Source organism: Zea mays, chromosome 1 (genome assembly GCF_902167145.1).
Source record: "Zea mays cultivar B73 chromosome 1, Zm-B73-REFERENCE-NAM-5.0, whole genome shotgun sequence".
Classification (NCBI taxonomy): Eukaryota; Viridiplantae; Streptophyta; class Magnoliopsida; order Poales; family Poaceae; genus Zea; species Zea mays.
Genome location: NC_050096.1, coordinates 32617799 through 32643677, shown reverse-complemented (window position 1 = coordinate 32643677; position 25879 = coordinate 32617799). Strand labels below are relative to the sequence as shown.

Genomic DNA, 25879 nt, shown 5'->3' with positions numbered 1-25879 from the left:
TATGGGTATGCAACTATGATTACATGACATGCTGTTGCACATCTTCACACTAGCAACTTTAGGATGAGTAAATATGGGTACGCAACTATGCATCACATGACATGCTATTACTTGAGGACAATCAACAAGTTTCGATGGAGTAGTAATGTGATATTCTATAACACCACTTTTACTTGTTGACCGACGATACTTACTCTTGACAACCCTCTAAGATTATAGACCATCATACATACTGACATGTCTTTTGTGCGTACTTTAACCTCACTTATGCGCACCCGAGAAAATTTCTCGATCGGTCACCCATCTCAAAATTGTTTTAAGCCAAACATATTTAACCCAGAGGTTCTTTTGAGTTATACTTAAAAAAGATGTACCTTATTGGTAATGTAATCTGTCAATCTTATTCTCTTTTAGTCACGTTTGTGTGACTAGTGTCGTCGTATGCATGTTATGTGATCCCTCTAAGCCTATACGCGTCATGCATTCTATGTCTGAATCACTTACTCATGCAAATCTTTTAAGGTAGACTTTCTAAAACAGAAGAGACATCAATCCTATTAACCCGCCTAGGATATCACCAGCCTCTCAAAAGAAGACTCGGCTCAATCCGTTTCCAGCAAGGCGAGTTCATAAATGAATTGTCTACTCAAATAACATAATTCTCAGTACTAATATTATATGTTAATCAGAATTTTATGTACTAAATTGTTGTTGGCGAGCCACGAGCCAGCTCACGAACTATAGCGAACCACGATCCATAAAAACAGGCTCGGCTTGTTAGCCTCGTTCTAAACGTCGAGCCGGTCTGAGCCCGAGTCAGCTCGTGGAGCTCCAGCTTTTTTTTTCGGTCCTAATCATCGGTGTCTCGCGCCGTCGACGGTGACCACGGGACACGACACTCCAGGCTCCAGCAGATCGGATGCACGCATCGCGGAGCCACCTCCCCACGTCCGGCGAGTCTCTCCTCCGCCTTTTGGCCGCCTGCCGTGCACCCGCCCACCTCCCATCCCTGCGCGCCGCGCACGCGCGGCTCCTCGTGCTGCTCCACCCTTCTCACCCATCCGCGGCACACGCTAACGTCAAACTCATCCAAGCCTACGCTGCCTGCTCCGCGCTCCCCTTGGCGCACACCGTGCTCGAGTCCTCCTCCCCCGACGGCAGGAGCAGAACCACCACCGTCTGCTTCAACGTACTCATTCGCGCGCTCACCGCCTCCTCTCTCCACCGCGATGCGCTCGTCCTCTTCGCCTCCATGCGGCCGCGGGGCCCAGCCTGCTTCCCCGACCATTACACCTACCCGCTCGCGCTCAAGTCGTGCTCGGCGTCCAAGGATCTCCTCCTCGGCCTCCAGATCCACTCCGCCGTCGCTAAGCTCCGCCTCGACAGGAACGTCTACGTGGCACACTCCGCGATCAGCATGTACTCGCGGTGCGGCCGCCCGGAGGACGCTTACAGAGTGTTCGACGGAATGCCGCACCGGGACGTCGTCTCTTGGAATGCTATGATCGCGGGGTTCGCGCGTGTGGGTCTGTTCGACCGTGCTATTGAGGTTTTCAAGCAGTTTGTGGTGCTGCAGGGTTCAATGCCAGATGCCGGCACCATGGCAGGTATCTTACCCGCTATGGGGAACGCCAAGCCAGATGACATTAGGTTTGTGAGGAGAGTGTTTGACAATATGCAGTTTAAGGAACTTATATCTTGGAATGCTATGCTCGCTGTATATGCTAACAATGAATTTCATGTTAAGGCAGTTGAGCTGTTCATGCTGATGGAAAAGGATGAGGTTGAGCCAGATTCAATTACTCTAGCAACTGTTCTTCCTCCATGTGGGGAGCTATCAGCATTTTCAGTGGGAAAACGTATCCACGAGATTATCAAGCGAAAAAATATGTGCCCTAACTTGTTGCTTGAAAATGCTCTCATGGACATGTATGCAAGCTGCGGCTGTTTGAAGGATGCTAGGGAAATCTTTGATTTGATGAGTGCCCGGGATGTGATATCATGGACTTCAATCATATCTGCTTATGGAAAGCATGGTCATGGAAGAGAGGCTGTTGATCTTTTTGAGAAGATGCTAGGACAGGGGCTGGAACCAGACTCTATTGCCTTCGTTGCTGTTCTAGCAGCATGCAGCCATGCTGGACTTTTGGCTGATGGAAAGCACTACTTTGATTCCATGACATCCAGGTATCATATCATTCCAAAAGCAGAGCACTACACTTGCATGGTGGACCTTCTCGGCCGTGCTGGATGTATAAACGAGGCATATGATTTTATCACGACAATGCTGATTGAGCCAAATGAAAGAGTCTGGGGAGCCTTATTACAAGCTTGTCGAATTCACTCCAATATGGACATTGGACTCGTGGCAGCAGACAATCTGTTCAGCTTAGTACCTGAACAAACAGGATACTATGTGCTGTTATCTAATATGTATGCTAGAGCTGGGAGATGGGCAGATGTTACCTCGGTGAGAAGTGTCATGGTGAATAAGGGTATCAAGAAATTTCCTGGTACTAGTATTGTTGAGCTAGGGGATCAGGTTCACACATTTCATATTGGTGATAGATGTCACCCACAATCTGAAATGATCTACCATAAACTGGATGAGCTATTGGGAAAAATAAGGGGGATGGGTTATAACCCAGAGGTAGAGGCTACACTTCATGATGTCGAAGAAGAAGACAAGGAAGACCATCTTTCTGTTCACAGTGAGAAATTAGCTATTGCATTTCTCCTTTTGAACACTAGTCCAGGTACAATTATCAGGGTGACTATGAATCTCAGAACCTGTAGCGACTGTCATCTTGCTGCGAAGCTGATTTCAATAATCACCTGTAGAGAGATTGTCCTCAAAGACACCAATAGGATCCATCATATAGTACAAGGAGTTTGCTCATGTGGGGATTATTGGTAGAGGATGTACAATTATCATATACTGCATTGATTGAAGCGTCTACTTGGAGAGAAAAGATTTTTGCTCTTTTAAGCATGATGCTTGAATCCACTTTTCCTCAACTTCTGTCCTTCGATTGAATGGATGTTAGTTTTCTGGATAACATTTGTAACAGAAATTCAGCATCCATACTCAGCTGCAGAATAAAGAAGAGAACAATACCTATCTACGCTTGAGCATTTGGTTTCTTTGTCTAGTATTCGGGCTCTTTTGTTCCACAAAATCAATCTAACAGAAAGACTATTAGAGATACGTGCCAATCAGTATCAGTTGTATATATTTCTTGAACTTTTGAGAAACATGTACAAATAAAAAGGTGAACCCCAGGCACTAAGCGATACAAGAACATTTAGCATTCATTTGTTCTTGATAATTTTATGCCATTTTCCAACTGAACAAGAACCAATGGAACTATGGAAGTATGGAACAGAGATATTCTGGGGCATGCAAGAGATCTTAGAAGTAACAGTCACTGAAACTATAACCTCATGATCAATGTTCTGAAGTTACTGGACATTGTCAGTTAAGCTTATTAGTTCAGATAGTCAAGGAAGGCAAGCAGTACTATGAGCGGAAGCTGGAAAGAAAAATCAATCATGTTATATGCTGCAGAAATCTGAGGCATGTGCTTCTCTATCTCTCCCTACTTTGTTGTTATAACTGTTGAGTTTGTGATCCAAATTCCGTATATGGAGGCCGTGTTGGCGAGTGGAGCGGAGGCCCGTCGCCGGAAGGCTTGGGTCGGAGTGTATATATTAGTGACCCTAATTAGGGTTTGCTGCTCGTCGTCTTTTTACTCCTCTTGTAAGCCGCCGTCTACGGACGACGTTCTGTAAACACTCCACATATAGTGAATGTTTCGCCTGGCTGGTGCCCATGGTTTTTCCCTTCGCATTGAAGGGTTTTCCACGTAAATCTATGTGTCGTGCTCTGTGATTTGTTGGTTGATCTATTTCGTTTTTCCTGCCGTTTCTGCTAACAATAACTGCAATTTTTTTGACCTAACACTCGACAGTTGCTTGTTCATGACTTCATGCAAGTTTGCCATTTGGGCTTAATTTTTTTCATTCCATGATGAAGAACAAACAAATCAAAGCACAACCTTTTGGTCCTTTTAGCTGTAAAAGTGCATGAAATGTGTACTTATTTGAACTTTCAATGAGATGTTTCCAAGAAGTGGCAAAGCACAACCTTTTGGTCCTTTTAGCTGTAAAAGTGCATGAAATGTGTACTTATTTGAACTTTCAATGAGATGTTTCCAAGAAGTGGAAAAATATTTGCATATATCATACTTTCTATGATCATCCATGTTTATGTTTCTGCTTAACTGTATGTAGCGATAAAATCTCTACTACTTATTAAGGCTGCAAGGATAGCCTACCTTTTTGTGTTCTGCCCGTCTGGTCTCTGACAGGTAGGGCCCTCATCGCCCGTCTCTGTGCATGATCCCGGTCTCTGACAAGGTATAACCTTGTCTATCGTCCCGTGCATGCTCCTGGTTCAGCCCATAACACATTTTTTACAAAAAAATACATCCCACAACGCATCTGGTGAGCACTATAGTACTACTACGCGCAAGGGAACACATATAAGCAAGTTTCAACACCAACCGGTGGGCAATGCGGTACTAATTTTAACTTGCAAACCTTGAAGACGAAGACACATGCGGCGTATGAGGCCCATCTGCCAAATTGTATGAGGCCCATGTTCCACGGCAAATGAAAAACCCTAATATCCAGCACACCCGCGGCCTCCAGCGCCTCCGCCGCTTGCCAGCCTTCACCACGCGGCAGAGCGGTCGCATCCTCCATCGGCGGACAGCCTCCACCGCCCCACCGGTCGCGCCTCTCCCGCTGGTGGCCTCCCCCATTCGCGCGGCCTCCACCGTCCCCACCCCCCGTGCAGGTCGTGCAATTGACTCCCCCCTCCTCAGTCCCCACGACGTCCACTCCTGCATGCTTCCTCCCCAGGACCTCCACTTCGCCTGGGTCAGCACACATTCGATGAAGATAAATGGTGAGCATGTGGGGACTATGTGTCGTCCGAGCACGCGTGTACACCAGAGTCGGGTTGCTCTACTGTGACGCCGACCACATCACCGTTGTCGGCTTCTCCGGCTCACTGCTCCTCTTGTGCACGTCTCCCATCTCTGGCAAGGTATTGCTTTTAATTTGTAAGAAAACTTTGTTGATTTTCGAGCTAGCTAAACATCGCCGGTGTGCAGACCTTCATCACCAACAATGCGTGTGTGGTGTTTCTGAACGCCGCAACCGAGGCACGATAAGGGCGACACCAACACCTGCAAGCGCAGCCTCCTCTACAGCTTCTGTTTCTGCTAACTCGGTGCAAGGTACGAACCGCCATCCCAATCCCTACCCCCAGATCGAGTTAATACCCATACATACAACCATTGCTTTTAATCCATGAAGGTATGATGCAAATTGTTAATTAGAATGTGCCAATTCACAAGCAAACTTTGTTGATTACTTTCCGGTTGTTATTTCCGAGCTAAATGATTAACACTGCTACAAATGGGTAAAATCAGATTTGTGCTTATTTATATTCTTCGCAGTTCTATTGTGTCATGTGAATAACTAATTAAACTCTCCAACAGTAAAATCACTCTCTTTCTTGAATCTTATTCTCTGACCTGTAAATAGTGTTCTGCTTCCTATTTTTCTGGAATACGCAGGAGAGCTGCGCATCTTTGTATTAATAGAAGAAAAGAAAGGGGGGAGAACCCCAATACAGCACACACACCACTAGAGACTAACTACGGATCACCGACTAAAACATGGAAGAAACACGACCCACTCCGCTGTTTTAAGCCAGCAACTCATCGACTTGGAGGAAGGACAAGGTCTTGGCACCAGTCATGGACCAGAGCACCGCCTCTTCCCTACCCATCCTAAGGGCCATGACCAAGCTGGGATGTTCTGCTTCCTATCACTCAATGCAACAGATGAACCTCTCTTGTTTTTTGAATAATGGTATTACGTCCAAGCTAAAGGACATGTAGAGAGTACCTGTCGTTTCTCCTTATATTAATGACTAATGTACAACATTGGAATATTCTGTGTATGCAGTCAAGTTCTATTGACTCCCAACAAGAAATGGAGTTAATATAGGGAGTGCTCTGCTTACAAATATCATGTAAATAGTGTTCTACTTCCTATTGTTGAACCATGATGAGTGCATTTTCATTTAAACTTTCTTTAATTGGTAAAGGTATAATAGTGCTCTTTAGGTTTCAGAATTGTTTTTATGGTTCAACATACAATCAGGAGATTTGTTTTTCAAGTTTCATCTCGAACCTACCCAATGTCCCAATCTTGCTTGGGTTTTCCCTAAAAAAGGATCTGTTATTTGTTGTTTAGCTTACGTGTTGGACTATTGCTTGCGACATTGGGAATTATAAATATTTATTTTCTCTGTTTCACCAATCCACTTGCATTGTAAATCTCACCCTAATTGTTCTACCACTCCATTGCACCCTTTGTACTAATTTATCCTTGTGCTCTGTCCTAGAGTATCAGTCAGTCCAAAGAAACGGTCTTGGATGACACCTAACCTTCTAAATGATCTTTCCTAAAAGTGTACTGACCCAAGGTCTACTTCTCTTTGTTGGTCGTCAGGGAGCTGCGCAAGCGTAGCGGCCACCGGGAGGAGTCGTCGGTCGTCAAGGAGCTCCAAGGTGAGATAACCTACTCTTAGTTACCAATGCTTGTGTGTCTCCACCCCAAGGTTTTTCCAAATATCAATTTTCTCTATCACAATAGATTAATACGATTACTGCAACTGTCTAACAATTGCAGTATTGTTGTTAATCGGAAACAATGAGCATAAATGCATGATAGTTAACTGCATAGATTGAAAACACCTTTATATGTTCAACGCTAATGTAGCTGAAGCACTAAAACACTGCCCATTTCTATTTTCGCAGAAGGCAGCGGTGATTGGAGTGGACTGCCTTGGGTTTTGACGTGCGAGTGTGCGCAGGAACTCCAGTTCATGTCTCAAGATATCATTTTCCTAAAAGGTCTATCACACTCGTCATCTTATTTATGAGCCTACATTCTATGTCATGCCAAGACTGCATACCAAAGTATTATTGTTTCCTGTAAGTAGCTAATGAAAATACAAAGTTAAGGCAGATTTAGAACGAACCGTTGAAAATACTAAATTAAGGTAGGTTTAGAACGAACTGTTGTTGTCAAACAAATTTCTAGTAAGATGGCAGGGTATTAAAAACCAATACAATCTAAGATTATTATGGGAGCGAGTGGGATTGTCATTGATTCAGTAACCTTAATAGGACCTTCTCTTCGACTTGCCTTTCTGCTCACCTGGTCAGTTTGTGTTTATTTAAAATATTTTGCTCATTACCGAGCTAGCAAATAGCAATGATTAGTTTCTCAAAACATGTAGTGTGTTGTGTCGCTACATCAGAATTGAGAAGGATCTTTGAATATGTTCCTATAGTTGTCACTTTTTTTGACAGGGGCTTTAGATTGATATTGTAACTTTGTAAACTGGAAATGTGTGGATTCCTGGTTTGGTGCAAATTGTGGCTGGGTTTCTACTTTCTGGGATGGGTTTAATTGTGGCATGTTTCTGGGAGGGGCTTACCATTGTGTTTTCTTAGAGTTAATCTTTGCTTCTCTACTTACCATTTTGTTTTCTCAGAGTTAATCCCAAGCAGTACAGACTCTCAAGCATCAGGGTTGCCTTCTTGTGCCCACAAGTATGGAGCATCTGTCTTTTACAACCTCGTGTTGCTTCCAGTTTATTGTCTTTCCATGAATTATGTCTAGCTTTGAACTTGGGAAAATTACAGAGTAATACTTTATTGCTGATCCCAGACATCTAGGTGGTCCATTTATGGATATGTAGTTCTTTGCTTGGCACTCCATGTTCCTTGTACTGTTTACTAAATTTAGGTGGACAAACAAAATGCTTCTGTAGTTTGCTTTGCCCATTAGCAAAATAACAAGTATTATCAGCTTTGAACTTATTTTACAAAATTACTAATGCTAAATGTTGATGAGAAAAACTATGAAACATCATATTATGTAACCTAACCTCTGTGCTCCCTTTTAGAATATGTTTTATGTTGTATCTTTTGATGAATGGACTGATGTTTAACTGCATATTTATAATATATGTTTGTTTGTAGGATATATAGGATCAACCGTTTTTTCCCTAAGTACATTCTGCTAATTCATCCTTGATATTTAGACTATTTTGCAGATATAAACTTGGCTTTTTGTTGATAACATAGCTTGTAGGCAGATTTCAGTTATGCGCGTCTTAGGTAGCTCTAATATTGGAGTACTTTGTAAATGTAATATAGTCAAATAAATAAAGTGTCATCATTGTATAGCAGTTGTCATCTTAGTTTGGCATTGCTATGAAAATTCTGATAGAGAATACCAGTTTCTTTTCACTGTGCAAAATCTTTTGCTATTTTATATCTCAGAATGTGAATACTTATGTTTTTTATAATAATCATGGGTCGTTTTGACTACCCAGGGAAATTCGGAGTTGTGTTCGCCTCAATTTCTGCACCAATCTTTGCAGCTCTGTATTGTCCAACAAAAATTTGGTTAGTGCCTTCATGCTTTCATTTTTTCTTTTTAATACTATTTCTTTCATATTGAATATTTGAATGTCTTGTTGTACTATTAAAGTTTGAACATGTCTTGTTATATCATGTCTATTACCAAATTGTAAAAGCACATGCATTGTATTGAAGACAAATTAAAATTAAAATTCAAACTAATATATATGGACATAATAAGATAAGTAATGTAATGCCAAACTTGTGTGTATTGGGGGTATTTATTGGGGTATAAAGTTTATATACATGCATGCTTCCGGTATATAGAGGTTGATGCTAATTTTTTAGATAAAATGATAGTTGAAAGGATTAGCTGGTAGTATGCTTTTTGTACGGTGCACTTGCACCTGCCCAAATTTTTCTCTCACCCGCTTCTCTTCATTCTTCTTTCTGGGTCTACAGTTCAACACAAAGAGAAACACCCTTAAGTGAGAGTACTTGTTAGTTCGGTCTCTTTTTCCTACGGTCCTTTTAGTGATTTCCTTTGAGTTTGATTCCTGCTCGTTCAACCACACAAGATGAGTAAATCGTGGAACATCTCATTTTCATGAAAATGATCTCTACCAATACCTTCTGCATGCTTCTAAGTCATCATCCAGGATTGTAATGTTTGAATCATTGCTTCATTTGCTTGTCACATCCACCCATGATCTTGAACACATACTCCTTGACTTCCCGCAAAACAAATTAACATGGCAAACCTATAATTACATATGAAATCAGCAAACTGATCGTTAATAAGAAAAAAAGAATCATTACCTATACTCTGTGGCAAGAAACATAAACCAAAGTTAAATAAAATTGGACAAACTATGTTACATTTTATGATTTAACTTTAAATATTGTTATATGGAAAATCTTCAATTTGCTGCTAGGTTTCTTGAAGAACAAAGACGTAGATAGAGTCTAAACTTTCTACAAAATAGTTTCTTGTAATTTCATTATGATGTAGGAAAATCTATTTGTTTGACAGAGGGACTTTGTCATTTAATCCTTTTAATGATTTTTTGTATCTTCGCAATAATGCCATGATTGATCCTACAAGATCAATGGCGGGATCAGGTAGACTTAACCAAAATAGGACAGTTCCAGGCATTCGTCCCTTTCCTCCGTAAGTATATAGTTCACTTGTCACACTTATATGAATGAAGAACTTAAGCTAAAGTTCGTGTTTTATATAGTTTCACGTTATTTGATGATGTTCAAGATGTCAATAGCTTACCACAAATAAAGAGTGTCTTTGCGAGGGTAGTTGTTAAGTTCCCTAGGCGTCATGATAGTCAACACTTCATCCTACAGGATATCTGTTGGAGCTGCGACTTCTAAGAAGGTATGAGTGGTGAGAAGGGCGAGGCTTTGGACCACGGCGTTTGGGCGCCGTTGTCCTAGGGTTAGGGTTGCTGGCTGGAAGGGGTGCGGTATGAACAGTACCCACGGTGAACAGTAGAGGCAGGAAAAGGGGGAAGCCGAGCAAGATGATTTGCTTGCTTAATCTTTCATTGATTGAAGGGGTACATTTATAGGGCTGAGATAGCAGTCGTCCTTATCTAATATCTTAACAAATCAAATCCTTATCTATCTAAACAAACTCATTATCCCTATCGATCTAAACAAACTAACTGATACTTATCCATCTAAACAAACTAACTGATTTTATTAGGGCTGCTAGGCTGTCGGTCATAACATCTCTCCCGGCCTCCAAAAACAGCTTGTCCTCGAGCTGGAAGGCAGGATTAAGGGGGTGGGGGATCTTCCGCCGCAGCCACCCCGTTGTCGTCGGCGGTCACCTCAAGGTAGAAGAGGCGTTGGCAGTGATGGCCTCGTACAAACGGCTCATCGCAGTTGTAGCACAGCCCTTGGCGGCGTCGCTCCATCATCTCTGCTGGGGTGAGGCGCTTGAACATCGGTGCTGCCAGGGTGGAGGCAGCAACCGCTGGCCCGGCTAGTGATCTTGGCGTCGAGGATGGCGTAGCCAGTATACGTGTAGAGGGCAGAGGCACATGGCCGTCCGAGCCTTGCTGGCGGCGCTCGTATGCTCGAGCGAGGGCCATGGTCCGTTGCAGGTCGCCGGACGCGCACAGTTCGACGTCTACCCGGAGATGCCATGGCAGTCCCGCGGTGAATAGTTGGGCCTGTTGGTGCGACAGCGGCACGGGCTCCGTGTGTGTCACAGGAGAGCTAGGAATCGATCCTGGTAGTCCTCCACCGTGGAGCGGAACGGCAGGCGTGCCACCTCGCCCAACGTGTTCGTGTGCGGAGGAGGCCCAAAACGTTGCTGGCACAACGTCTTGAAGCGCGGCCAGTGTAGTGTGGGCTTGTCGCGCCGTAGCATGACAGACCACAACTGTGCAGCGCCCGTGAGATAGTACGTGGCCATCCAGACTTTATCCACCTTCGGCGTCCCTTGATTGTAGAAGAAGCTCTCACAGCGGGACAACCAACCAACAAGATCCTCTTTGCCGTCGAATGTGGGAAAAGGAAGGTTGTGGTGGTGCTGGTTGGGAGGGTTTTGCTGCGGTGGGTAAGCGGTATGGTGGGGTTCGGAAAAGCCTGGGATTGGTGATGGGGAGTGTGGGAAGGGTATCTGATGGATGGGTATGGGCATGGTAGATGTGGGTGGCAACAAGGCTGAGGTTGGCGGTGGAAGGTTAGTTGAGGTGGATGGGAGTGGAGCGGCTGTGGTGGTGATCGGCGGTGATGGTATGGGTGGCGCGGTGGGGTTTGACAAGGGAGGTATCCCGCCGTAACCTGGCATGCCATATGGTAGGGCTGGTGGACGTTGGGGGCGGTGGTGGTGTTGGTGGCCTACTGATCATTTGAGTGATGGCGGTGGTGAGATCGACTTGCCTTCGTCATGGTGTCGATCTTTTGCTCTAGCGCTGCGTTGGTGGAATTGGTCACGGCAGCAGATGCGACATCGCTGGTGTTGTCGTCGTTGCCTGGCATCTCTGATACCAGATTGTTGGAGCTGCGGCTTCTAAGAAGGTATGAGTGGTGAGAAGGGCGAGGCTCTGGACCATGGCGTTTGGGCGCTGTTGTCCTAGGGTTAGGGCTGCTGGCTGGAAGGGGTGCGGTACTGTTCACGGGATGAACAGTACCCGAGGCAGGAAAAGGGGGAAGCCGAGCAAGATGATTTGCTTGCTTAATCTTTCATTGATTGAAGGGGTACATTTATAGGGCTGGTCATCCTTATCTAATATCTTAACAAACCAAATCCTTATCTATCTAAATAAACTCATTATCCCTATCCATCTAAACAAACTAACTGATACTTATCCATCTAAACAAATTAACTGATTTTATTAGGGCTGCTAGGCTGTCGGTCATAACAATATCATTGTGAGCTACTTCATCAAGCTTTAAAATAGAGTCAATATAGTCATGTTGTTATAATAAATCTCTTTGACTCATACGACCTGTATTCCCATATATCTAGGGATCCAAAATCGAAGCAATTTCTAACCGCAATAATGTCCAACGGTTCGATGCCTTACACAAGGATGCACATATACATTGTATAGAGTGGCATTCTGTCTAAATTGGGAGGAGATTCTATTTCGGAATATTGGGCATGGGCTAGAGTTGGCACTGATAACATATACTATTGTGGAGCCAATCCAATTTCCTTCATTTCCAAAGTATCTTATGCCATGTCATGAGGTTTATCAAGCCATTCATCAAGCCAATCCAATTTCCTCCATTTCCAAAGTATCTTATAAGTTATACCATGTCATGAGGTTTATCAACAACCGCATAAGTCGTTCGTAGGTAATGACCCTTCCTTACATATGGTTTATATATATTAATAATGGCTGATGTATAAGTTATTCAAAGATAACTAATCTCTACTACTTATTAAAAGGCTGCAAGGGTAGCCTGCCATTCCGTGTTCTGCCATTTTCATTCTCTCCTCCCCACACAACCCATTCTCATGTTCTGTCATTCCCATTCCCTGTTTTGCCTTTTTCCATTCCCCCCTCCACGCAAAGCCCATTTCCATTCTCATTCCCATGTACAGCCCACGTCTAGCTGTAATTAAAAAACACAAATGACCCCAAGGGGATTCGAACCCGCGGCCTCTCATGCAAATGCGAGCAGTAGCTACCGCTACACTACATGTGTATTTATGTCTGCATCTATGACAGGAAAAACATCTACTACATCTCTCTCCAAGCCCACCTGCCACCCTTGCACAATGCTAGTAGTAGATAAGTATCACCGAGATTCTTGAATTATATTTTTAGATGGAGGGAGTAGTATTTAAAGAAGAGCCTTGCATGCAATTTTTTTGTTTGAATAATGTTTTCAACTTAAATTCCTTTTTTGCATACGTGGAATTTATTCTCCGTAATATTTTTTCCATGGATCTGACCTGTGAGTCATTTTCATAAACCAACGTCAATGATGAATCCATGCTTCTTGCTTGGAAACCCCGAACAAACACCACTAGCAGGAGGCGCTCGCGTTGGCGTCGCTCATCGACGACGAGAAGAAGCTTGACGACTGCCAGTTCGACTTCTGGAAGCAGTCATACGTGACCGCATGAGCCGCTGTGTATGACAAGCTCTGACGCAGCCGCCACTTGGACGTGGTCTAGAGCGGCTGCACCGTGTTGTCCATCGTCAAGCACGGGGTCCTCATGGTCGTTGCCAACGTCGACGACTTTCGGGTTGTTCTGGGCACCGCATCCAACGACGACGCCATCACACCGTCTAGTTCATCGTCCATTTGAAGCCCAACCTGCCATGTAAGTCGCTTTTGATCGGCCATGAATTCTTGTGCGCTGGGACGACAGTCGTTGCTGATGTTGTGTGAGTGTCCTCGAACATGATGTATGTAGAGGAGTAGCGCATCCGGCGGTGCAACGGCCAGGTGTACTACCTTGCTGATGAGCCCGAGGTGCACTTCGTCTGGCAGTCCAGCCAAGAGTCATCGGTACTCGTCATATTGCGCGCGTTCGACGACTACTATATCATGGACTGTGACGTCATCTCGGCGCCGAAGGTAACACAGAGGCGGACTGACAGCAATGATCAGTTTCATCCTCGCCACCATCGGGGTAGCTTTTGTGCTGGCCTGTCTTTAATTCTCTTCGCAAACACACACACTTGCTTTTTTGTTTGAGCAAGTGGGTATGGTGGTGCATGCCTGATGACTGATGATGTACGAGAGAACTTCTTCCGACAGGCGTGGGACGTGCTCTCCAATGATGAGACCATGAAAATCATGGCATATATCGAAGTCTGCATGATACTGATGGTTGCAATTTAGTGGTGAAACAGCTAGATTAAAATAACAAAATTTATGTATGACCAGGATCACAAATGGATTATGAAACCTTTTCTCATAACAGTATAACACACATTTTGTATATAAGTTACCGTGGTATTATATGTCCCCGTTGCAACGCACTGCACTCACCTAGTAGAGTATGAAGCCTCCATAAGCTAAAAAAAGGTGCATGAAAAATGTGACTTGTATGATTGTATCAGGTCAACAAATGTAGTTAATGTGAGTTTTAGGTGGCAATGTTTCTTCTTGCTTACAGAAGGTGAAGATTATTAAGTGTTAAGATTAATTATTTGTTCCATCATAATAATTGAAAAAACTAAAGCTCAGTGCTCCAAGGATGCAGATCCAATCCTGCCTAAGTCCAAGAAGAGTGGATTTGTCAAAAACCGTGTCTTGCTCTAGGACCTCACCTCCGCTTTGCATGGGGCTCAAGGGATGGCAGCTGGCTCGGGTGGACCAAAAATTTGGCCACGATCTAACCTGCGGGTGCAATTCTAAACCCGCATATGAACCCGTCAAGTTTTGAGTCATCCCATATTTTTACTTAATGAACACTTTCAAACAATAATTCAGCTGTAAACAATTAAAAACCAACAATAATTGAGTTATATCCATGGATCTTAAGCCTTCTCACGTCTAGCGGCAAGAAAAAAATCATGAATCATTAAGGCAAGTTACCTTTTCAAGATAATTACTATTATGTCTTAATCATTTTAGGGTCAAGTGCAAAATTCATGAATCACGGCGCAAAATAAGGAATGAATCAAATTTCGTGTCGGGTGTGGGACACTCGTGGGTCGAAATAGAAACTCGGACTTTGGGTCGGGTGTAGGTGCACCGCATGTCTAGTGTCCCTGTGTAGCCATTTGCACGAACACTCATGCACGTACATATAAATAATGTGTAAATAATTCATGATTATGACAAATTATAAAAACTGATGACTAATAGCCTGGCCAAGGTGCGGGTGCGGTGGAGGCCACCGCGTCGGGCATTGGATGGGGAAGCAACGACGAGCACGGGGCGACGTAATTCGGGCGCAAGTCCACAGCGGTGGGTGATGGGCGGGGAGACGTTGTCGGACGTAGGGCGGTCGACGTTGGTCGAGGCGTGGGAGAGGGCAGAGCATGGGGAGGAGAGGTGGCGCGGGAGAGGGGTAGGACTGGGAGTGGGGGGGAGGAGGTGCTTGGTGCCAATTTTTGAGTTCCAACTTCTCCCCCAAAAGTGACTCCGGCTTCTAAATACTCTTCGTTGAGAGCTGTTTTTTTGGCACCATTTGAAAGGGCTTCTGCAGGAGCCAAAGCTGATTTGGGAGCCCTGCCAAACAGGGCAACATATCAGGTGCAAACCAAGTTTCCATGCAAACCAGCTAACAAAAGCCACAAAAAAATCTTAAAAAAATTATAGATGTACTTCATTGCCTACTCTAGCACTGTATAAAATTTCAGGTTCAAAGCCATCATATGTTAAGAGGTAAAAAAAGAAAATTCCGAGATACAAAAAAGTGAAATTATCTTAGAATTTTCTCTTTTGTATCTTTTAATATATGATGAATTTGACTTTGGAATTTTATATAGTGGTAGAGTGGGCAAATAAATATATCCATATTTTTTTCCAGAATTTTGTGACTTTCGTTAGTTGGTTTGCACGGAGTTTGCATACGTTGCCGCTAAACAGACTGTAAGGAAAACTATACTTTCTTTCTATTTTAGTGAACTGTAGTAGCCGCACCTCAATTCTTTTATTATTGCACAATTGCATTGCAATATTACTATTTTAAAGAACAAATAAATGAAGGAACAGAATCATACACATCTTCACCGTAAATTTATGGCAAAATCGAAGGAACAACATATAAAGCAGGGATCCAATATTAGTTTGTAAATTTATGGCTACTAAATATCTAAGGGATAAGGGCCTGTAAGACCCTGGATGCGTCCTCGATAGACTCTAACATAATACATGACCCAACAAATTAAAAGATGGTGACGCAGCACTGTGTCAGTTTTTGGACACTAACGTGTTTCGATGATATTCGTTGATTGTGAAGGAATTTTGAAGTGAGACTAGTTAAGTTTCCTTAGCCTTCTATGCATATAAAGAAGGTCGAAAACAGAAATAGATGTCGAAGCTAAGTTGAGCTTGGACTTCCTCGTGTTGTAGACGTTCCAGTTGAATCGTTGATCCTATTCGACTCTTTGGTCATTTTCAAGTATTCTTGATTCACTCTAAGGTTCCTAATTAACAAAAAAAAATGTGCTCACCAGTTATAAGTTTACAAAATAATTGACTAGAAAAGAACACACATGGAGATTCAGTTGACGTGTTGGCACTCTTGTAACTGATCTTACAATGTATCAAAGAAGTAATATTCTCATCACAAATACTGTGAACCAATCACGCTATTCGCTTCCAAAGATGCCCACAGTAATGTTACGAGATTTCGTCAACTGGCTTCGTAAGCAGTTCTCTAATAATAACAAAACATCTCAGGGATGGAAACTAGCACTAGTAGGAGTAAAAACCATAGAAATCTTCTAGTATCTGTTTCAGAAATCCAAGGCATACACTCCTGTTCTCTGTCTATTTTATGTGCCTATTTCATTCTGAAGATTCTCGTGTGCTCATTTAAATTTTGAGGTTTTTCATGATTGCCAATTAGTTTATTTAAGGCTCCGAGTTCATGCCTGTCAAAATCATGCTACCTTACCAACGTAGCTTAATTTTGCATTCCTTGATTAGGTACAAAAAAATGGGCACAACAGATGTTTGTAATGCTTTGCGTGTTTAGACTTTAGAAAACTTACTAGCAAGTAAGCAATCATATGATATTGCCACAGATCATTGAACGAATAAGTACGGAGGCACGGAGCGTTCCTATTATTGAAGTAAAATTTGGCACCTACATCTTCACCCGCAAATGAAATTATGAGATCAAGACACCCTTTATCTAAAAATATTAGGGAATGAATGGAGCATGGTACTGCCTTGTCAGCTCCCACTTGTCCTTGTTCTATGTAGCAACCACTTAATAACGCTATACTAGGATCTTTTATAGCTGGCTGCCTGGTTTTATCCGCTTCTTTAGTGCATCATATCCTTTCCATCATCCAGCAACTTTCCAAACCTACTTTTCACTCGATGTATATATACTCGAGCACTAACATAACAACTGTGAGCGCAACAACGCCAACAGATGATGCGCTGCGCGTTATAATTGGGATTCATACAGTTAGTATTATTAGGAAAAGAAAAAATCGAACCCCCTAACCTGATGTCCCTATCAAATTGATGATCCTGGTTGAAGCTGAACGCTGGAACGCCATCCAGATTTTATTATTGTCCAGAGAAATCAAGTGGTTGTTTTGTGCGCTTGTCAATCATTTCTGACATCACTTCCTGTTGATGAAACCAGTGGAAGAAATCAGCAAGGCGATAAATAATAGCTACTACTCCTGTATAATGACAGAACAGCGACAGGAATCGACGTATTCTGATTTGACCTGTCACGCTACTACGAACGAATCAGCGGTGCCTTTCACTGGCGTATTTGTTGTCGTTTCATTACAACTTGCACTACTATTGGGTCAAATCTTAGTATCTGACGGCAGATTTTAGTGTGAGCTCATCTGCTACGCACTGATGCGGCATTGAGACGCAGGGAAAGAGATCCTCCCGTGTTGCTGCCGGAATTCAGGCTCGAAGCATGTTTATTGCCGTGCAATTCAAGTACTAATTATTCCGTCCGTCGTCACAAGGAGTTGTAGTCAGTTCAGAGTCCAGACACGTTTAGGAGGCAGAGGCACTTCACAGTATGGTTCTCCACCATCTGATCTCTTGATACCACAACAGAATGAAAGCGAAGCGGCCACATAAGGAAAAAAGACCTCATGGACCAGCGGTGCGCGCGCGGACGTTTCTATCGGTAAGAAAGGCTTAAGAATTGCATCAGAAGCAATGCTCCGTGCCTTTGTGTAACGACGACCTACCAGCCAGGTTGGGTGAGATCAGGCAGATCAGACGGAGGGCGCGTCAGGCCGTCCCGTCGCTGCCCATGGGCGTGAGGCATCCATCCGTTGCGACGCAGCACTCGTGGCGCACGCGATGTGCCACCCGATACAATAATTGGCGGCCTGCCTGCCTAAACATTAGGTGGCGGGCGTGCAGGTGCGCCGTCCTGTTTTTTTTTTTCTCCCTCACTCCGGCCATCGTTTTCTCGACGGACTTTTTCCAGCCCCCTTTCCCCCCGCCCCGGTAACGACCAGACCAAACCGCCTGCGCCTGTCATGTATTGTGATTATTGGAGAGGAGAGCAAAAGTGACAAGACAATCCGATATTAATTACTCTACGTGCCCTAAATACAATGGCCGGCCCGCGTCGCTATATGGGCTGTGGAGGAAGAAGCTACGGCGAGCTTGTGAGACATGCTCTGCATGCTTTCTGCTACTCACATCGCCATTGCCCATGCCCGGACCGGACGAAGTGGTGATGGTCTGACATAAAACAGCCGGAATCTTGCATTCTCTCGTCCCATTCTTGCGAACGACCGATTCAACCGTATTTTATGGCGTTTTCAGTCGGTGGGTGCAAGGATCATAACTCCTGATGCTGATCGGACTGAATCAAGGATCATGCTGGAGACAGCACAAAATCTGAAATGGACTCTACGAACAGCCGGTATATATATACTCTGTATACTCTTTCTTCGTCCTAAAAAAATATAAAATATCGTGTTAGGTCTCTAACCAAATATCTATAAAACCGTCGTTTAGATGTTTTCTCGGATTAATACAGTTAAAAGCCAAGGGATAAGAAAAGCCTCAAAGACAAAGTAAAGAAGACGCCTTCATGCGAGCTCTAAAGCCGAAGATGGCGAGGATCCCAAGGAAGCAGAATTAAACCTTAGAAGCTTTCCATATCGTCTTCTAGCGAAGGAGGCCCAAGGTGGACTCCAACAAGGGAAGTTCTACATGATACGACGTAGATATAAAAAGACCAAATTGTACTTAATTAATTGAGAAGTGTTATTGTGTAGTATGGCTGGCAGAGCGGTAGTTTCATCCCAAGTTGTATACCGGCCCGGTCTTATAAATAGATGGACAATATTATTGTTGTAACACCCAAAAATCCTATTTTTGGGATCTATAGAAAATTCATCTCGAGAACTAAATAAAAGTGTTTTCTAAGAGAAGATGGAATAAAATAATCATCATAAGACTTGAATTACTCTTTGAATAAACTATATAATTAGAAATACTTATAAAGAAATATATACGACTTAAAGTAATTCTTTACATTGGACATTGATTTTCATAAAGTAAAATGAATATTTATTTGAATTAAACTTTTAACTTTCGTCTCACATTCAAACTTATTTGTGTGTATTTCATATACGAAACACTTGCCTAAATAAAGCAAGAAAATAATTAGTGTAAAAAGTATATCTATAAATATATTGCATCATGCTGGATATTTTGGTTGTTGTGTTTTAGTTTAAATCTAAAATATGAATCTTGCTTGAATTTGGAATTTGAAAATATGAATGAAAGAGCAAATAAAATGGAAAAAAGAAAAGGCAAAACCACCCCGTGGGCCGAATTGCCCCAGGCCCAACTTACTCTCACCCACATAGGCCCACTCTGTCCCCTTTCCTTTTTCTGATGGCACTTACATGTGGTACTCGCTAGTCAACTGGACGCGCGCGCAGACATATTCGTGCGTTCGGCTCACTTGCATGCCATTGACCACTCGTGGGTAAAAGGTATAACCTCTGTAAAGTGTAAAACTAGTGTATCAATCATGCTCACAGTCATGAGCGGCTCATGACTCTCACATGATTAAATGATAGAACTAAACTTAAACGTGACATGAATTGCATTGTGAGATTTATTCATCTATTTTGATCAAGTATTTAACTAGGTTGGTATATACTTATACTTAGTAATTGCTAATTAAATTTTGACTAACTCTTTAAAAGTAATGCTCAACCTTAATCATTCTCTTTGGTAAGCCTTACACTACACTTTTCTCCACATTTGTTGAGCGACGATCGTATGGGAGCTCACCCTCGCTATAATCACACCAGGCGAAGAGCAGGTACCACCAGAGGAGGACTACTACTACGAGTTCGATGAGATCTAGGCGTCATCTCCTAGTCAACTATGGCACCATGGAGATAGTTATCTTAGTTTGAGTTATTTATTATCAGTTATTTTGTAAGACATTCTCGTTATATAATAAAGATTATGACATTTATCTCTATATAATGAGTCATTGTATGTGTGGATCTCGCTTTGGCGCACATATGAGATGCACCCGAATTTGTCCTTAATTTTGGGTGTGACAATTGCTACATGGATCGATCATTTTGTAACCTTGTGCTCGTAACAACTTCTCTGGAGAGAGCCTTCGAAGGTGTAACAAGAACAAAGCTTTGCTATTGGCATATTCTCTTGTCTAATATGTTATGTATTTTCTATGTTGCAAAAGAGGACATGCTTTATCTATTGAAGTGTTAAGTGGACGTATATCTTCAACCATTAGTATATATGTATATATACTTGTGCGCACAATTGGTTAATTATATCTATTTAGAATTGTAAAGCTTCATATACTTTTCTTGTCCTTCTCCCTAGTAGAACCTTCGGGGGAGAGAAGGATATAACTTAATCATGTTATCTTGTTGTGTTTCTTTCTAGAATATTGATAGGTCCACACATTTGGCGTCCACGTTCGGTGAACTTACCAATGACCACCATCATGTCTCCATGAATGGAGAAAGACAAAGTTGTTAGCATAACTAACTACGCTAACCACCTAGAAGGGCAAGATTGCAATGAAGGCGAAAATAAAAGTTGCCAATCGAAGGCAGGAAAAGTGAAAGGTGGACATTGCAGCTAAACATGACTATGTTGATGAAGAAATATAGGGCCTCGATGTAATCCAAAGGCAAATCAAATCCAAAGGTAGAAGCTGCTTTGAGCTATTCAGCTACAAAGGAAAATACGTAAGGCCTCTAAAGAGCTTCATTATTTGATAAAGAAGGAAGATTAACAACCTGAAGAAAGATAAAACACCATGCACCCTCCTCCCAAAAGAGCAAAGTTATGCTACCTTCATCTATGATAACACATCTTCACTCACAAGTGATCTGCAAGCGGTCCCATGGCCAGCTTCATGAAAGCCACAATAGCTTCCCACTTATGATGGCCAATCCAATCCGAAGCAATTCCTATAGAGTTACGAAGCAACCATAGCCTCCTTCGGTAGGAACACAATGATAATAGCCAAATCATTCATCATGTTTGTAAGAGGCATCACATAGACCTAATGCTCATTGCTTCATCTGAGGTCAATCAAAACATGGGAGCAGCTCAAAAGTCAACTCCTCACAAGTTTCTAAGGTATTAAGTCAAGCTAGTCATGGCATAATCACTATTTCAGTGTACCCATGAAGCAAACAACCTCTACAAAGGTATACCTGTCGGGGACCGTAATTAGGGGTACCCCCAAGGCTCCTAATCTCAGCTGGTAACCCCCATCAGCACAAAGCTGCAAAGGCATGATGGGCGCAATTCCGGTTAAGGCTCCGTCCACTCAAGGGACACGATCTCGCCTCGCCCGAGCCCAGCCTCGGGCAGGAACGGAAGACCAAGGCAGATTCACGCCTCGCCCGAGGGTCTCCCCAAGCAACGGGCGCACCTTCGATTCGCCCGAGGCCCAGCTCGGGCAGGCTTCACGGAGAAGCAACCTTGGCCAGATCGCCTCACCAGCCGACCGGATCGCAGGAGCATTCAATGCAAGGATCGCCTGACACCTTATCCTGACGCACGCTTTCCAGTCGACAAGGCCAAAGTGACCACAATCACTTCGCCCCTCCACTGACCGACCTGACCGGAAAACATCGTCGTCTGCGCTGCTCCGACTGCTGCGCCACCCGCCAGGGTGAGGCTGACATCAACCAAGTCCAGCCTCGAGCGCCATAGGAATCTCCGCCTCGCCCGACCCCAAGGCTCGGACTCGACCTCGCCTCGGACGACGATCTCCGCCTCGCCCAACCCCAGGGCTCAGACTCGACCTCGCCTCGGACGACGATCTCCGCCTCGCCCGACCCTAGGGCTCGGACTCGACCTCAACTCCGGAAGACGGTCTCCGCCTCGCCCGACCCTAGGGCTCGGACTCGACCTCGACCTTGGAGGAGTCACCACCTCGCTCGGGCCGACCACGCCATAAGGGGAGGCCATCATTACCCTACCCCTAGCTAGCCCAGGCTACAGGGGACAAGACCGGTGTCTCATCCGGCTCGCCCCGGTAAAACAAGTAATGATGGCACCCCGCGTGCGCCATGACAACAGTGGATCTCAGCCCTGATAGTCGCCTAGAGGGGGGGTGAATAGGGCGAAACTGAAATTTACAAATATAAACACAACTTCAAGCCGGGTTAGCGTTAGAAATATAAATGAGTCCGCGAGAGAGGGCGCAAAACAAATCGCGAGCAAATAATGAAGTGTGACACACGGATTTGTTTTACCGAGGTTCGGTTCTCTCAAACCTACTCCCCGTTGAGGAGGCCACAAAGGCCGGGTCTCTTTCAACCCTTCCCTCTCTCAAACGGTCCCTCGGACCGAGTGAGCTTCTCTTCTCAAATCAAAGCCGGGAACAAAACTTCCCCGCAAGGGCCACCACACAATTGGTGCCTCTTGCCTTGATTACAATGGAGTTTTGATCACAAGAACAAGTGAGAAAGAAAAGAAGCAATCCAAGCGCAAGAGCTCAAATGAACACGGCAAATCACTCTCACTAGTCACTAGGGCTTTGTGTGGAATTGGAGAGGATTTGATCTCTTTTGTGTGTCTAGAATTGAATGCTAGAGCTCTTGTAGTAGTTGAGAAGTGGAAAACTTGGATGCCATGAATGGTGGGGTGGTTGGGGTATTTATAGCCCCAACCACCAAATGTGGCCGTTGGGAGGCTGTCTGTTCGATGGCGCACCGGACAGTCCGGTGCCCCCTGCCACGTCATCACTGCCGTTGGATTCTGACCGTTGGAGCTTCTGACTTGTGGGCCCGCCTGGGTGTCCGGTGCACACCGGACAGGTACTGTTTGATGTCCGGTGTGCCAGCATGGGCGATTCTGACTTCTGCGCGCGCAGAGCGCGCATTAAATGCGCGGCAGAGAGCCGTTGGCGCGGAGACGACCGTTGCTTCGGAGTCGCACCGGACAGTCCGGTGTACACCGGACAGTCCGGTGAATTATAGCGGACTAGCCGTTGGCGTTTCCCGAAGCTGGCGAGTTCCTGAGGCCGACCTCCCTTGGCGCACCGGACACTGTCCGGTGTACACCGGACAGTCCGGTGAATTATAGCCGAGTCGCCCTGGAAATTCCCGAAGGTGGCGAGTTTGAGTCTGAGTCCCCTGGTGCACCGGACAGGTACTGTTCACTGTCCGGTGGCACACCGAACAGTCCGGTGCGCCAGACCAGGGGTGCCTTCGGTTGCCCCTTTGCTCCTTTATTGAATCCAAAACTTGGTCTTTTTATTGGCTGAGGGTGAACCTTTTACACCTGTATAATCTACACACTTGGGCAAACTAGTTAGTCCAATTATTTGTGTTGGGCAATTCAACCACCAAAATTATTTTAGGAACTAGGTGTAAGCCTAATTCCCTTTCAATCTCCCCCTTTTTGGTGATTGATGCCAACACAAACCAAAGCAAACAGAGATGTGCAAAATTGAACTAGTTTGCATAATGTAAGTGTAAAGGTTGCTTGGAATTGAGCCAATATAACTACTTACAAGATATGCATGGAATGTTTCTTTCTTATTTAGTATTTTGGACCACGATTGCACCACATGTTTTGTTTTTGCAAAATTTTGTAAATTCATTTCAAAGATCTTTTGCAAATAGTCAAAGGTAAATGAATAAGATTTTGCAAAGCATTTTCAAGATTTGAATTTTTCTCCCTCTGTTTCAAATGCTTTTCCTTTGACTAAACAAAACTCCCCCTAAATTAGATCCTCCTCTTAGTGTTCAAGAGGGTTTTGATGTAAGATTTTTGAGATCCCCCTTTTGAACATAATAGGATATCAATTGATAAATACTTTTGGAAAACACTAAGTTTTTGAATTTGGTGGTGGTGCGGTCCTTTTGCTTTGGGCTCCTTTCTCCCCCTTTTTGGCATGAATCGCCAAAAACGGAATCATTAGAGCCCGCAAAGTAGTTTCTTCCCCTTTGGTCATAAACAAATGAGTTAAGATTATACCAAAGACGAAGTCTTTTTGCTTTCTCCCCCAAGGATGGAGAGTGGTATGTAGCGACGGCGAAGGTTGAGTTACGGAGTGGAAGCCTTTTTGTCTTCGCCGAAGACTCCAATTCCCTTTTAATATACCTATGACTTGTTTTGAAATAGACTTGAAAACACATTAGTCATAGCATATAAAAGAGATATGATCAAAGATATATAGATGAGCTATGTGTGCAATCTAACAAAAGAAATTGCGCGAATCAAGAATATTGAGCTCATGCCTAAGTTTGTTAAAAGATTGTTCATCAAGAGGCTTGGTAAAGATATCGGCTAATTGATCTTTAGTGTTAATGTAAGAAATCTCGATATCTCCCTTTTGTTGGTGATCCCTAAGAAAATGATACCGAATGGCTATGTGTTTAGTGCGGCTATGCTCGACGGGATTGTCGACCATTTTGATTGCACTCTCATTGTCACATAGCAAAGGGACTTTGGTTAATTTGTAACCGTAGTCCCGCAGGGTTTGCCTCATCCAAAGCAATTGCGCGCAACAATGACCTGCGGCAATATACTCGGCTTCGGCGGTGGAAAGAGCGACCGAATTTTGCTTCTTTGAAGCCCAAGACACCAAGGATCTTCCCAAGAACTGACAAGTCCCTGATGTGCTCTTCCTATTGATTTTGCACCCCGCCCAATCGGCATCCGAATAGCCAATTAAATCAAAAGTGGATCCCCGAGGGTACCAAAGCCCAAACTTAGGTGTGTAAGCTAAATATCTCAAGATTCGTTTTACGGCCGTAAGGTGGGATTCCTTAGGGTCGGATTGGAATCTTGCACACATGCAAACGGAAAGCATAATGTCCGGTCGAGATGCACATAAATAAAGCAATGAACCAATCATCGACCGGTATACCTTTTGATCGACGGATTTACCTCCCGTGTCGAGGTCGAGATGCCCATTGGTTCCCATGGGTGTCTTGATGGGCTTGGCATCCTTCATTCCAAACTTGGTTAGAATGTCTTGAGTGTACTTCGTTTGGCAAATGAAGGTGCCCTCTTGGAGTTGCTTGACTTGGAATCCTAGAAAATACTTCAACTCCCCCATCATTGACATCTCGAATTTCTGTGTCATGATCCTACTAAACTCTTCACATGTAGACTCGTTAGTAGACCCAAATATAATATCATCAACATAAATTTGGCATACAAACAAGTCATTTTCAAGAGTTTTAGTAAAGAGTGTAGGATCGGCCTTGCCGACTTTGAAGCCATTAGAAATAAGGAAATCTCTTAGGCATTCATACCATGCTCTTGGGGCTTGCTTGAGCCCATAAAGCGCCTTAGAGAGCCTATAGACATGGTTAGGGTACTCACTGTCTTCAAAGCCGGGAGGTTGCTCAACATAGACCTCTTCCTTGATTGGTCCGTTGAGGAAGGCACTTTTCACGTCCATTTGATAGAGCTTAAAGCCATGGTAAGTAGCATAGGCCAATAATATGCGAATTGACTCAAGCCTAGCTACGGGTGCATAGGTTTCACCGAAATCCAAACCTTCGACTTGTGAATACCCTTTGGCCACGAGTCGAGCTTTGTTCCTTGTCACCACACCATGCTCATCTTGCTTGTTGCGGAAGACCCATTTGGTTCCTACAACATTTTGGTTAGGACGTGGAACTAAATGCCATACCTCGTTCCTCGTGAAATTGTTGAGCTCCTCTTGCATTGCCACCACCCAATCCGAATCTTGAAGTGCTTCCTCTATCCTGTGT

At 43.9% G+C, this 25879-nt stretch overlaps 1 protein-coding gene and 1 long non-coding RNA gene across 3 annotated transcripts; both read left to right on the top strand.

The window, feature by feature from the left end:
• The first annotated feature begins 905 nt into the window (after positions 1-905).
• Positions 906-3868, top strand: LOC100194323 (Putative pentatricopeptide repeat-containing protein). The gene has a single exon (NM_001139361.3). It carries the CDS (start codon positions 920-922, stop codon positions 2915-2917), a length of 1998 nt encoding a protein of 665 aa, NP_001132833.2. The 5' UTR covers positions 906-919; the 3' UTR covers positions 2918-3868.
• Positions 3869-6532: 2664 nt separating this feature from the next.
• Positions 6533-18986, top strand: LOC109939201 (uncharacterized). Of its 2 annotated transcripts, none has more exons than XR_002265657.2 (6): positions 6533-6650; positions 6900-6995; positions 7643-7700; positions 8489-8561; positions 18447-18546; positions 18642-18986. It is a non-coding gene; the product is annotated as an uncharacterized lncRNA (long non-coding RNA). The 2 variants fall into 2 exon arrangements; XR_002265656.1 differs by having other exon boundaries at positions 6536-6650; positions 18664-18986.
• Positions 18987-25879: the final 6893 nt, after the last annotated feature.